The sequence below is a fragment of the Schistocerca serialis genome, chromosome 8 (genome assembly GCF_023864345.2).
Source record: "Schistocerca serialis cubense isolate TAMUIC-IGC-003099 chromosome 8, iqSchSeri2.2, whole genome shotgun sequence".
Classification (NCBI taxonomy): Eukaryota; Metazoa; Arthropoda; class Insecta; order Orthoptera; family Acrididae; genus Schistocerca; species Schistocerca serialis.
In genome coordinates, this window is record NC_064645.1 from 281,648,363 (window position 1) to 281,660,711 (window position 12,349).

At 39.0% G+C, this 12,349-nt stretch overlaps 1 protein-coding gene across 3 annotated transcripts in view; it reads left to right on the plus strand.

Annotated features, from left to right (window-relative positions):
• Nucleotides 1-12,349, plus strand: part of LOC126416306 (polyphosphoinositide phosphatase) — a 181,799-nt gene that overhangs the window by 94,372 nt on the left and 75,078 nt on the right. For all 3 annotated transcript variants that reach the window (XM_050083966.1, XM_050083967.1, XM_050083968.1), the window contains 2 exons: nt 4,283-4,481; nt 10,641-10,890. In XM_050083966.1, the coding sequence (XP_049939923.1) occupies nt 4,283-4,481; nt 10,641-10,890 (449 nt within the window). The remainder of the gene's footprint in view (nt 1-4,282; nt 4,482-10,640; nt 10,891-12,349) is intronic.

The following is a 12,349-nucleotide window of genomic DNA, read 5'->3' on the forward strand; positions in this document are numbered from 1 at the left end:
TGCATCGACTGCATCTGCTTGCAGAATGTCAGGGTCTGGTGCATCTTTGGAAGGATACATTTCTGTGATCTTCCCCTAAATCTATAAAAATTCAGAGCTATAAGCTCTACAAATCCTCTGCATATTCCAGAATATTTTCATGCACAAAAGTAAAATCCAACCATTGATAGTTCATAGTACGTATTCATCCATACATCACTTATAAATATACACAAACATGGGCCTTATAGGCTATTTAAATGCCGTACTAATGTGCGTAAGCAGGCAGTACACATTTGACTTTTGTGTTATAACTGTTTCTTCCTCCCTCATGTATTTTCTCAGTTTATATGTTCTTTTATCAAGAAGGGATGACATGAAAAGGGGGCAGTGATTTTTACCCGATAATCCTATGAGAGATTCACTGGTTGGATAATGGATTTCAGATCATACAATGTAAACTTTCATGGCCGGTATTGTCTTCACTTAAAACTTCCGGGCTGTCAGATCTGCTGATAGTTTGCATCGACTGCATCTGCTTGCAGAATGTCAGGGTCGGGTGCATCTTTGGAAGGATACATTTCTGTGATCTTCCCCTAAATCTATAAAAATTCAGAGCTATAAGCTCTACAAATCCTCTGCATATTCCAGAATATTTTCATGCACAAAAGTAAAATCCAACCATTGATAGTTCATAGTACCGCAGTCGGAGACGAAATGTCAGGAGACATTTTTATACTTCGACCATGGCCTATCAGCCCGGAAGTTTTAAGTGAAGAATGGATTTCAGAATTAGTGATTGCAATAACATTTATCTAAAATGGGAGAATCAGTTATAAAGAAGCATCTTACTTACACAACAGTGTAAGTGTGTGGGGTTAACTGGAAGGCCTGTGATCTTATTAAGAAAATGTTAGCAGTTGTGCCATTTCCTCTTTAACCAAGAAATGCCATGGCCATGTTATTTGAAACTGAAATAATGGCAGAATAATTTGAAGCTATTGGACTTTGAAATACTCAAACTAAACATTTGAGAAGATGGGGTTCTTGGCTGTACAAATTGTGCTAACAGCATTGACAATTTCCACTAGCCAAATGCATCTCTTTGTTATTGGCATATGGCAACAGTCCCACAGACAATCCAAAAGCTGTAATAAGAAATGTGGGTAATTATCTAATATAGTGGTGATTAATGTTAATTAAATTATTAGAACACTGATTGAATTGTTGTCGTTGTCTTCAGTCCAGAGACTGGTTTGATGCAGCTCTCCATGCTACTCTATCCTGTGAAAGCCTCATCATCTCCAAGTAACTACTGCAACCTACATGCTTCTGAATCTGCATAGTGTATTCATCTCTTGGTCTCCCTCTATGACTTCTATGCTCCATACTGCCCTTCAGTACTAAATTGGTGATCCCTTGATGCCTCAGAACACGTCCTACGAACTGATCCCTTCTTCTAGTCAAGTTGTGCCACAAATTCCTATTCTCTCCAATTCTGTTCAGTACCTCCTCATTAATTACATGATCTGCCCATCTAATCTTCAGCATTCTTAAATGTATTTTATGATATTTCCACAACAATATCATTTATGTAAATATTGTATAATATATTTAAGTTAATTTCTGATTGAATTAACTTAAATATATTTTATAACATTTACATAAATGTTGTTGTTGTGGTATTCAGTCCAAAGACTGGTTTGTTGCAGGTCTTCATGCTACTTTATCCTGTGCAAGCCTGTTCATCTCCAAGTAATTACTGCAACCTACATCCTTCTGAATCTGCTTGCTGTATTTATCTCTTGGTCTCCCTTTATAATTTTTACCCCCCACCCCCCCCCCCCCCACCCCCCCCGCCACTCTTCCCTCCAGTATGAACTTGGTGATCCTTCGATGCCTCAGAATGTGTCCTACCAACTGATCCTTCCTTCTAGTCAGGTTGTAGCTCAAATTTCTCTTTTCTCCAACTCTATGCAGTACATCCTCATTAGTTATGTGATCTACTCATCTAATCTTCAGCATTCTTCTGTAGAAACACATTTCAAGAGCTTCTATTCCCTTCTTGCCTAAACTGTTTATTGTCCGTGTTTCACTTCCATACATGGCTACACTCCATACAAATACTTTCAGAAAGATCTTCCCGACACTTAAATCTATACCTATGTTAACAAATTTCTCTTCTTCAGAAAGCTTTTTTTGTTCTCACCAGTCTACATTTTACATCCTCTCTACTTCGAGCGTCATCAGTTATTTTGCTCCCCAAATAGCAAAACTCATCTACTACTTTCAGTGTTTCATTTCCTAATCTAATTCCTTCAGCTTCACTTGATTTAATTTGACTGCATTCCATTATCCTTGTTTTGCTTTTGTTGATGTTCATCTTATATCCTCCTTTCAAGACACTGTCCATTCCATTTAACTGCTCTTCCAGGTCCTTTGCTGTCTCTGACAGAATTACAATGTCATCGGCGAACCTCAAAGTTTTTATTTCTTCTCCATGGATTTTAATTTCTACTCTGAATTTTTATTTTGTTTCCTTCACTGCTTGCTCAAAATACAGATTGAATAACATCAGGGACAGGCTACAACCCTGTCTCACTCCCTTCCCAACCACTGCTTCACTTTCATGTCCCTCAACTCTTATAACTGCCATCCAGTTTCTGTACAAATTGTAAATACCTTTCGCTCCCTGTATTTTACTCCAACCACCTTCAGAATTTGAAAGAGAGTATTCCAGTCAACATTGTCAAAAGCTTTCTCTAGAAATGTAGGTTTGCTCTTCCTTAATCTATCTTTTGAGATAAGTCGTAGCATCAGTATTGCCTCACGTGTTCCAACATTTCTACGGAATCCAAACTGATCTTCCCCGAGGTCGGCTTCTACCAGTTTTTTCCATTCGTCTGTAAAGACTGCGCTTTAGTATTTTGCAGCCGTGACTTATTAAATTGATATTGGGTAATTTTCACATCTGTCAACACCTGCTTTCTTTGGGATTGGAATTATTATATTCTTCTTGAAGTCTGAGGGTATTTCGCCTGTCTCATACATCTTGTTCACCAGATGGTAGAGTTTTGTTAGGGCTGGCTCTCCCAAGGCTGTCAGTAGTTCTAATGGAATATTGTCTACTCCCGGGGCCTCGTTTCGACTTAGTCTTTCAGTGCTCTGTCAAACTCTCTACGCAGTATTGTATTTCCCATTTCACCTTCATCTACATCTTCTTCCACTTCCATAATATTGCCCTCAAGTACATCTCCCTTGTATAGACCTCTAGATACTCCTTCCATCTTTCTGCTTTCCCTTCTTTGCCTAGGACTGGTTTTCCATCTCAGCTCTTGATATTCATGCAGGTGGTTCTCTTTTCTCCAAAGGTCTCTTTAGTTTTCCTGTAGGTGGTGATGTATGCTTCTGCATCCCTACATTTGTCCTCCAGCCACTCCTGCTTAGCCATTTTGCACTTCCTATGTTACACATTACAAAATGGTTGCTCCACCTGTAATGGAAAGGGTGTCTAGTCATAACTAAAGGTGAAAGAGAAGTGTGTCTCCTTCGAGGCAAGAAGAGAAACATAAAAAGAAATTATTTAAACAAAATACATCACAGAGCATAATTAAAGGTCCTATACGCAGCTCATTGGTGCTCTGTTGATATGGGCTTGTTATAGGGTGTATGGTTTTCAAGGTGTGGATACAACTATGGATAATGCTTTATAAGAAACCAATGCAAGTAATCTTACTACAGCATGTCCACAATGTTAAGGATGGTGCTTAACATGGCTGTCATCCCACTGTCACGTGTAAACTATGGTAACTGACATGACTTAACATTGTTTATTGCTTGATGAAATATGCACATTTACATGAGGAGTAACACCTTTTGATGTGTGTTTCCATTCAGGAATCCATGCAGGATATTTATCAGAGTCATATGTATCCACATCATCCTCCGATTCGTACAGGCTCATTCCTGGAAAGCATTTTCGAGGCATGAGCACTGCATCTGTTATGACAATAGACAGCCATGTTTGTGGTAGTTGCCGCTGTTTACTTGCCCACATCCTGCCAATGTCACCACTAGCTAGAATCCAAATTTTGCAGTAGAGCTGCTATCCCTCAGATTATTATGGAACATTAACTAATAGAACTAAAATGCATCACTTACTATGTTTTGCATACAATATCTCAGTTTCCTATAAAGTGTTGCTCACCATTGTTTACAGCTGAAGTCTCCAGTTATCTTCTCCCACTTGTACTCCTCAGTTATTGAACACTTTCATACTAATGTTTCGTTATTCTTTGTTCAGGTGAACACTTCAATCAATTGTTCCAGCGTTATGGTGCTCCAATAATAATACTGAACCTTGTAAAAAAGAGAGAGAAGAAAAAACATGAAAGCATGTTGAGTGAAGAATTTAGTACAGCCATTGCCTATTTAAATCAGTTTCTACCTCCTGATCATCAAATACAATACATTAGTTTTGATATGGCACGCATATTTAAGGGGTGAGTATCAGAGTACAGTTAATGCAGACCATGTGTTATACATAGTACCTATCATTAAGCAAATAATGCATTCTTTCAGTATTGAGGAGAGCATTTGAGAGATGGTGCTACTGGCAGTGGTAAATTAATGTCTGAAATTTAATTTTAGTATCAGCAATTGCCATTGCAGGAAACGGAAAATCTAAAATCAAGAAAAATTTGGAAGTAAGACAAGAATGCAGTTTGTCTCCATTTGTTCTTTAATTTTTATGCTGACACTGTGCTGAGGCAATGGATAAGTAAATTAATTTTTAAACTCATGACTTCAACAAAAGGAATTATTCCATGACATTACTTTTTGCTGCTGATCAAATTGTGATTGCTGATAGTGAGAACACACTCCAGACAGTTGCTCATATTTTATCCACAACAGCCAAATCATAATTATGATATATTGTATCTTCAAAGAAAATAAATTTTATGATTTTCAGAGGCCAGCAAAATAATAATAAACAGTCAGAAAACAGAAAGAGTAAATTAGCTCAACTTCTTAGTAAATACTATCTCATTCATGAGAGAAATGGACAAACAAAAGAAAATAAAAAGACTTGATCACATTAGCTGAATAATTAATGAACTCTCAGAACTAAAGTAAGAAAGGAAACACTACCTAAGTTCTACAAAATGATGTCAGTATCAACCATAGCATGTGAAAATGAGGATTATAACAAAAAGAAATGAAGTACAAGCATCTGAGATGTAATTCCTGAGAAGAGTAGTTGGGTAGACACTAGCTGACAGGTGGAGGGATGCTGGTATCGGAGAAAACTGGGAGTGAAAAGCTGAAATGAGCAGATTAAAGAATACAGAAACAACAGGAAGGATCATGTCACAAAAATGGAAAATGGCAGAGTACTAAAACTAATGACCAATTATTACCCAGTGTGCAGAAGATCTTCAGTAAGACCAAGGAAAAGGTTGAAAGATCAATAATTTAACAAAGGGGATGTAACTGGCAGATGTCTAATACATGTAAGAAAGAGGAGGAGGAGGAGGAGGAGGAGGAGGAGGGGGAGGGGAAGGGGGGATGAGAAATGTGAAAGATAAAGAATATAAAGAATATTGCTACCTTATGAGACAGTTGGCAATTTCTGTTCACTCACCATATCAGCTGAGAATTATCCCACTGGTTACTTCTCCTGCTCGTTACAAGCTTAGATCTGTGATAAAAATTTTGAGCACACAGCATGTAGTACCAATCAAATTGTACAGTCACTTATGTGGAATATGTAAACAAGGCATCAGAAGCCAGCAGATGAAACATTGTTGATACTAGTTATTTTTCCATGGATAATCAAAATGTCCTTGATGATAAGTGCAATGAGTAGCTGTGGATAAAATGTGGCTGGTCACTATGGAGAACCATCATTTTATTATTGTGGGTGCCAGGGACAGAATTATCACATATAACGAAATTTAGATTGGTAACTTTATCATGGAAACCATACACAAATTAATGCATTGGTGTCAAACTTGATTATCACAGAAGGCCAAATTCATGCAGACAAGTCTTAGCTCAGAAATAGGTGTGCTTGATGTTCTGGGGCACTTTTTTCTCATTGACACACTGCCAAGAGATGGAACAAGTAAAAGCTCTTGTTGTTATATTACAGAGCATGTTTACTGACAGTGCAATAGGCAAGGCTACTGCAGAGACTTTTTGGCCATTCTTTATAGCTGACAGTTGTGGTCATGGCAGTAAAAAATGCTGAAAAGTCTCCATTGCAATTGTCAGAGAACATGAGAGTCACTTTTTAGGTCTTTATGAATGACAGTTACATATCACCGTTGAGATGTAATGCTACAATTGCTTTAAAAATTTTCATTTGTTATTATTAAAATAATAAAATTCAAAATTAGGTTAGTGGCATGTTTACAGTAAGTATTTAAAGAGACAGTGCTGTGAAAAAAATGCAAGTTTCATGTGAAAGCTTTCATTGGATGATTATAATGATTTTTGTAAAGGCCTAACTCAACAACAATGCCTTGAATCACTTTGTTTAACTCTTAATACTCAGTTGTCTTAACAAAAAATGTTATACAATTTGTTTGCAGAATTTTGTGTGATTGACCTTCCATCAGTGATTAATTGTGGGAAGGTTGACGAAAAGTTATAGGCATCCTTTAGGCATACCAAAGTTTGCACTAAAATGTAGTTGTATAGATAAAAAATCTACTCACCACTTGGTTGCAGGAGAAAACACACATAATGATATTAAAATTAACAAGTTCTCAGAGTCAGTGGCTATTTTTCTGGTGGAAGGGTTGAGGGGGGAGGAAGAGGGGTGAAGGAAAAGGACTGATGAGGTTTGGGAAATGGGGAGAGTTCAGAAAAGTTGGCCAGAACTGCAGGTCAGGGAGATTTACTGGATGGGATGAGAGGGAAAGACTGGTTGTTGGGGAGTGTAATGGACAATATTTGAAAAACTGAGAGCCTAAAGATAGAAGATAGGGCAATATGCAAGACAGGGATTGCTGCCTAAACATCATGCACAAGTTAATAAGAGCAGAAAGCTAAGTGCATTGTATGTGATAGAAGTGAGCAATATGCCTTATCTCCTAATTTCCACTCCACCAGACAACTCTCATCCTTCTGCAAAATCCTGCTGTTGTGTGCCACTCATGTTTCCTTAGATGGTATCATCCACCAAACCAATTTCAGACAGCAACCCCAGCCTTCACCACTTTCTCCCAGACTAATGATAACTGATGATCACAAGAACCAGTCACAACAGTATAGTGTTCTCAACTTCTCACTAAGACACACTCACCTCCTGAATTATCTGAATTACCCAGAGGATCTTACATTCAGCCCTATACCTGCATTTAATCATGTTGCTTTGGCGAAGGACTTACTTTCCTTAACTTATGATGGCAACTGGAAATATCAATTTCCAACCCAGTCCCAAAACCTTCCCTCTAGCAAACCTCACAATGAATCTCGCCTTGAACAGTTTGATCACAATCCCAGCTTGATCCACCATCACTACCTCAAAATCATCCCTTATAAGCCTAAGCCTTCCAAGAATTCCTTACACCCAGCATTGCTTCACAACCCTCCCTCAGATCACTACAATGCAGCCCTAACCTGTCATTTGCAGACCTCTAGGCTCTTCATTCACTAAAAACTGATGAGTCCATCACTATCTTCCCAGTGGACAGGATCTACCACTGTGGTTCTTGGCCGAAGGGAGTATGTAAGCGAAGGATTATGCCAACTATCTGACACTTCTACATACAGCATCTGCCATCAAGATCCCATCCCTGTGATTCAAACTGACTGCAATCCCTTTTTAAAACATCAGGTCCCTCACAAGGACTAACACTTAAATCCATAGAACTCCTTGCCACAACCAGACTGAACACCCACCTTTTACCTTCTACCTAAGATCCACAGACTCATCACCCTGGCCATTCCATAGTTGCTGGCTTTCAAGCACCCACCAAATATATATTTGCCATATGTGCTCAAAACCTGCAAACTATAGTTTCTTTCCCTCTGTATTAAAGACATTAACCATTTCCTAGATCATATGAAAGCTGTGCATGTCCAGCTCCCACCACACACCTATATTATCACAATTATGCCACCTCCCTTTATCATCATCCCCCGTGTACATGGTCTGTCTGCTGCTGAACATTACGTCAGTCAGCACCCATCTGATTTGAAACTGGTGACATCCTTCCTGCTCACTTTAATCAACTTTATACTTACCAAGTACTGCTTTATCTTTGAGGGGCAGACATACAAACAGATAAGGGGCAATGTCATGAGAACCAGAAAGGCTCCTTCCTATGCCTACTTTTTCAGGGGTTGCTTGTAGAGGGCTTTTCTGGAATCCATAAGCCTTCAAGCCCCTGGTTTGGTTTAAATACATTGATGGCTGCGTTACAGACTCGTGGTGGGGCTGACTTGCTGAAATTCTGGGAATCTCTAAATAAATTCTCCCAATTAAATTTCACATGGCCCTGTTCTGAATCCCATGCAATTTTCCTTGATGTTAACTCAATCCTCACCAGAGGTCAGCTACACACTTCTATTCACAACACAGCTTCAGCATTCGAGGCAAACATATTTGTTCAGATGCAGAAACTTTACAGCAATACACCACCATTCTCACATCAGTCTTCACTGGAGGTAATTACCCCATCAGCCTACTTCAAAAGCAGATTTTCTGGGCCATCACATCCAATCCTGGTACTGCTGATCCCTCCAAAAAACAGCTTTGGAGCACACCACTGGTAACTCAGCCTTGTTCAGAAGCAGATTTCCCAGGTTATCACATACATTCCTCATACTGCTGATCCCTCCAAAAAACAACTTAGGAGTACGCCTCCTGACACTTGCTATTATTCTGCTTTTGAATGTATCAGCTACTTCGACAAGGCTCTGACATTTTGTCCACCATATCTAGAATAGCTTTTCGTCACCCTCCAATCTCCACAATATCCTTGTCGAACACTATGCTCCGTCTGCACCCATTTCCCCATCCTATGGCTCTTACAATTGTGACCACACCCACTGTAAGACTTGCCCTCTGCAACCCTCCTACCATAACTTATACCAGCCCTGTAACTTGCAAAATATATACTATTAAAGGGAGAGCCACCTGTGAAACAACACATAATGCTCTACAACATGACAGTTGTGACGTTGGTGCCTGTTTCACCATATGTGCCAACTTGATTCTTCCCCGAGACACCAGCTTCTCAGAACTCTGCAGAAGAATGGTACAGAGCAAGCGGCAATCAACTTTTTGGGTGTTCCAACATTAATGGAAACAGAAGAAGTGGTTTGTTCGCGAAACACTTTCAAGAAAATTGTTGAATGCTGAATGATATACAATTTATTTGCAACAAATCAATGCGACATCAGGGTGGAAAACCGAAAATGTCATATCATTCATCATGTCACACACAACAGCAAAGAAATGATTATTAGACACAGATAAATTCCAAATAATTGTCTCAGTGTCTGCATTGACCTGATATGTCACCTAACAACTATGCTTTTCTTGTCGTATGTCAAACAAAAAATGCATGGACAGCAGTTCTCATCATGTGAAGAAGCCCTTGAACCCTTTCTAAACATTGTTTTTGTGATACCAACATCATGGGGAAAAAAATGTTTCCAGAATCAGTTCAAACCCATACTGAAGTGTATAAATTGTGAAGGTAAATATTTTGAGAAACAGTAAAATGATATGTATCAAAAATGATTTTTTTATTGATTTTGTAAAAGCTTAAAAGATGGCCTCATATTTGTCCTTTCATAAGCCATTTTGCACTTCAGTTTATTGTATATTTTGTCATAAGAATGAGACTGCTGAAAAATGTTCATGGTAGGGGCTGAGTGAAATGCCTAAAACAAGCCTTACAATTGCCCCACCCTCTCCCCCTGCCCCTTCATATGGGTGTTAATCATATATTTAAGAGTGCAACAGTTCCTAAAAGGAAACTACAGACACAGCCAAAGACTGAGGCATTACTTTATAAGATGTGGCTAAGATGTGGGTGATGTTGATTTCCTTTTAGGATATAATTAAAGACCATCACCTCTTTGCTGCAAGAACATCAAGAGTTCAGAAGAATGTTTCTTTCCTCTGTGATTTGCTTTATCTTTTCCTGCTAGCACAGAGACAGCTTAAATTGTTGTGAAAGGCAGAAATTTGACATCTTTTCTTGATTATATGTGCTTAGTTTAAACTGAACAACACGCCAAGCCTCATATTGGCAGTGCTGTACCATTTGAGCTACCTGAGATTACCTCATGAAGTAACTCGAGGATTCATCTATGAACTAGCATTCTTTATTCTTTCCAATTCTATACTCCAAATGAACATTTAAGTTTATTTACAGTCTTGATAAAGTTATGCCATTTGTTCAGACATTAATACTTTCTTTGAAGTAGGCACCAGATTACGTAAGCAATAATGGATAAGATCTTAAAAAGATAATATAAGGTTATAAACAAGTATTTATTTGTACATTTCTTTTGTGTACCCACAACATTTATGTGTATATCAGTGTTTGTGTGTGACCTGGTTTTTAATGTTTGTTCTCTGAATCTGTGGGTGTATGGTATGTTAGAAAATTATCTTGAACCAATGTCTATTCCAGGAAAGAGGCCAACGTAATGGGGCGTCTTGGTGACATTGCCCACACAACTGTATGTAAAACTGGAATATTTCACAATCAGTCGCCATACTACACTCAGAATTCTCATGCAATACTTGGTCTTGTTGATAAGAATGAACTTAGTTTTGGAAGACGCCTTCAAACTGGTGTCATTAGAGTGAATTGTGTTGACTGTTTGGATCGAACCAACACTGCACAGTTTGCCATTGGGAAGTGTGCATTAGGATTTCAGGTAAACTTCCAGTGATATATTTTTGTATCTCTGTAACAGAAATGTCAAACTACTCAATACAGACTTATACAGACTCATCAGAATGAAGTACATCTACATCTACATCTACATCTATACTCCGCGAGCCACCTTACGGTGTGTGGCGGAGGGTACTTATTGTACCACTATCTGATCTCCCCCTTCCCTGTTCCATTCACGAATTGTGCGTGGAAAGAACGACTGCTTGTAAGTCTCCGTATTTGCTCTAATTTCTCGGATCTTTTCGTTGTGATCATTACGCGAGATATATGTGGGCGGTAATAATATGTTGCCCATCTCTTCCCGGAATGTGCTCTCTCGTAATTTCGATAATAAACCTCTCCGTATTGCGTAACGCCTTTCTTGAAGTGTCCGCCACTGGAGCTTGTTCAGCATCTCCGTAACGCTCTCCTGCTGACTAAATGTCCCCATGACGAATCGCGCTGCTTTTCGCTGGATCATGTCTATCTCTTCTATTAATCCAACCTGGTAAGGGTCCCATACTGATGAGCAATACTCAAGAATCGGACGAACAAGCGTTTTGTAAGCTACTTCTTTCGTCGATGAGTCACATTTTCTTAGAATTCTTCCTATGAATCTCAACCTGGCGCCTGCTTTTCCCACTATTTGTTTTATGTGATCATTCCACTTCAGATCGCTCCGGATAGTAACTCCTAAGTATTTTACGGTCGTTACCGCTTCCAATGATTTACCACCTATGGCATAATCGTACTGGAATGGATTTCTGCCCCTATGTATGCGCATTATATTACATTTATCTACGTTTAGGGAAAGCTGCCAGCTGTCGCACCATGCATTAATCCTCTGCAGGTCCTCCTGGAGTACGTACGAGTCTTCTGATGTTGCTACTTTCTTGTAGACAACCGTGTCATCTGCAAATAGCCTCACGGAGCTACCGATGTTGTCAACTAAGTCATTTATGTATATTGTAAACAATAAAGGTCCTATCACGCTTCCCTGCGGTACTCCCGAAATTACCTCTATATCTGCAGATTTTGAACCGTTAAGAATGACATGTTGTGTCCTTTCTTCTAGGAAATCCTGAATCCAATCACAAACCTGGTCCGATATTCCGTAAGCTCGTATTTTTTTCACTAAACGTAAGTGCGGAACTGTATCAAATGCCTTCCTGAAGTCCAGGAATACGGCATCAATCTGCTCGCCAGTGTCTACGGCACTGTGAATTTCTTGGGCAAATAGGGCGAGCTGAGTTTCACATGATCTCTGCTTGCGGAATCCATGTTGGTTATGATGAAGGAGATTCGTATTATCTAAGAACGTCATAATACGAGAACACAAAACATGTTCCATTATTCTACAACAGATTGACGTAAGCGAAATAGGCCTATAATTATTCGCATCTGATTTATGACCCTTCTTGAAAATGGGAACGACCTGCGCTTTCTTCCAGTCGCTAGGT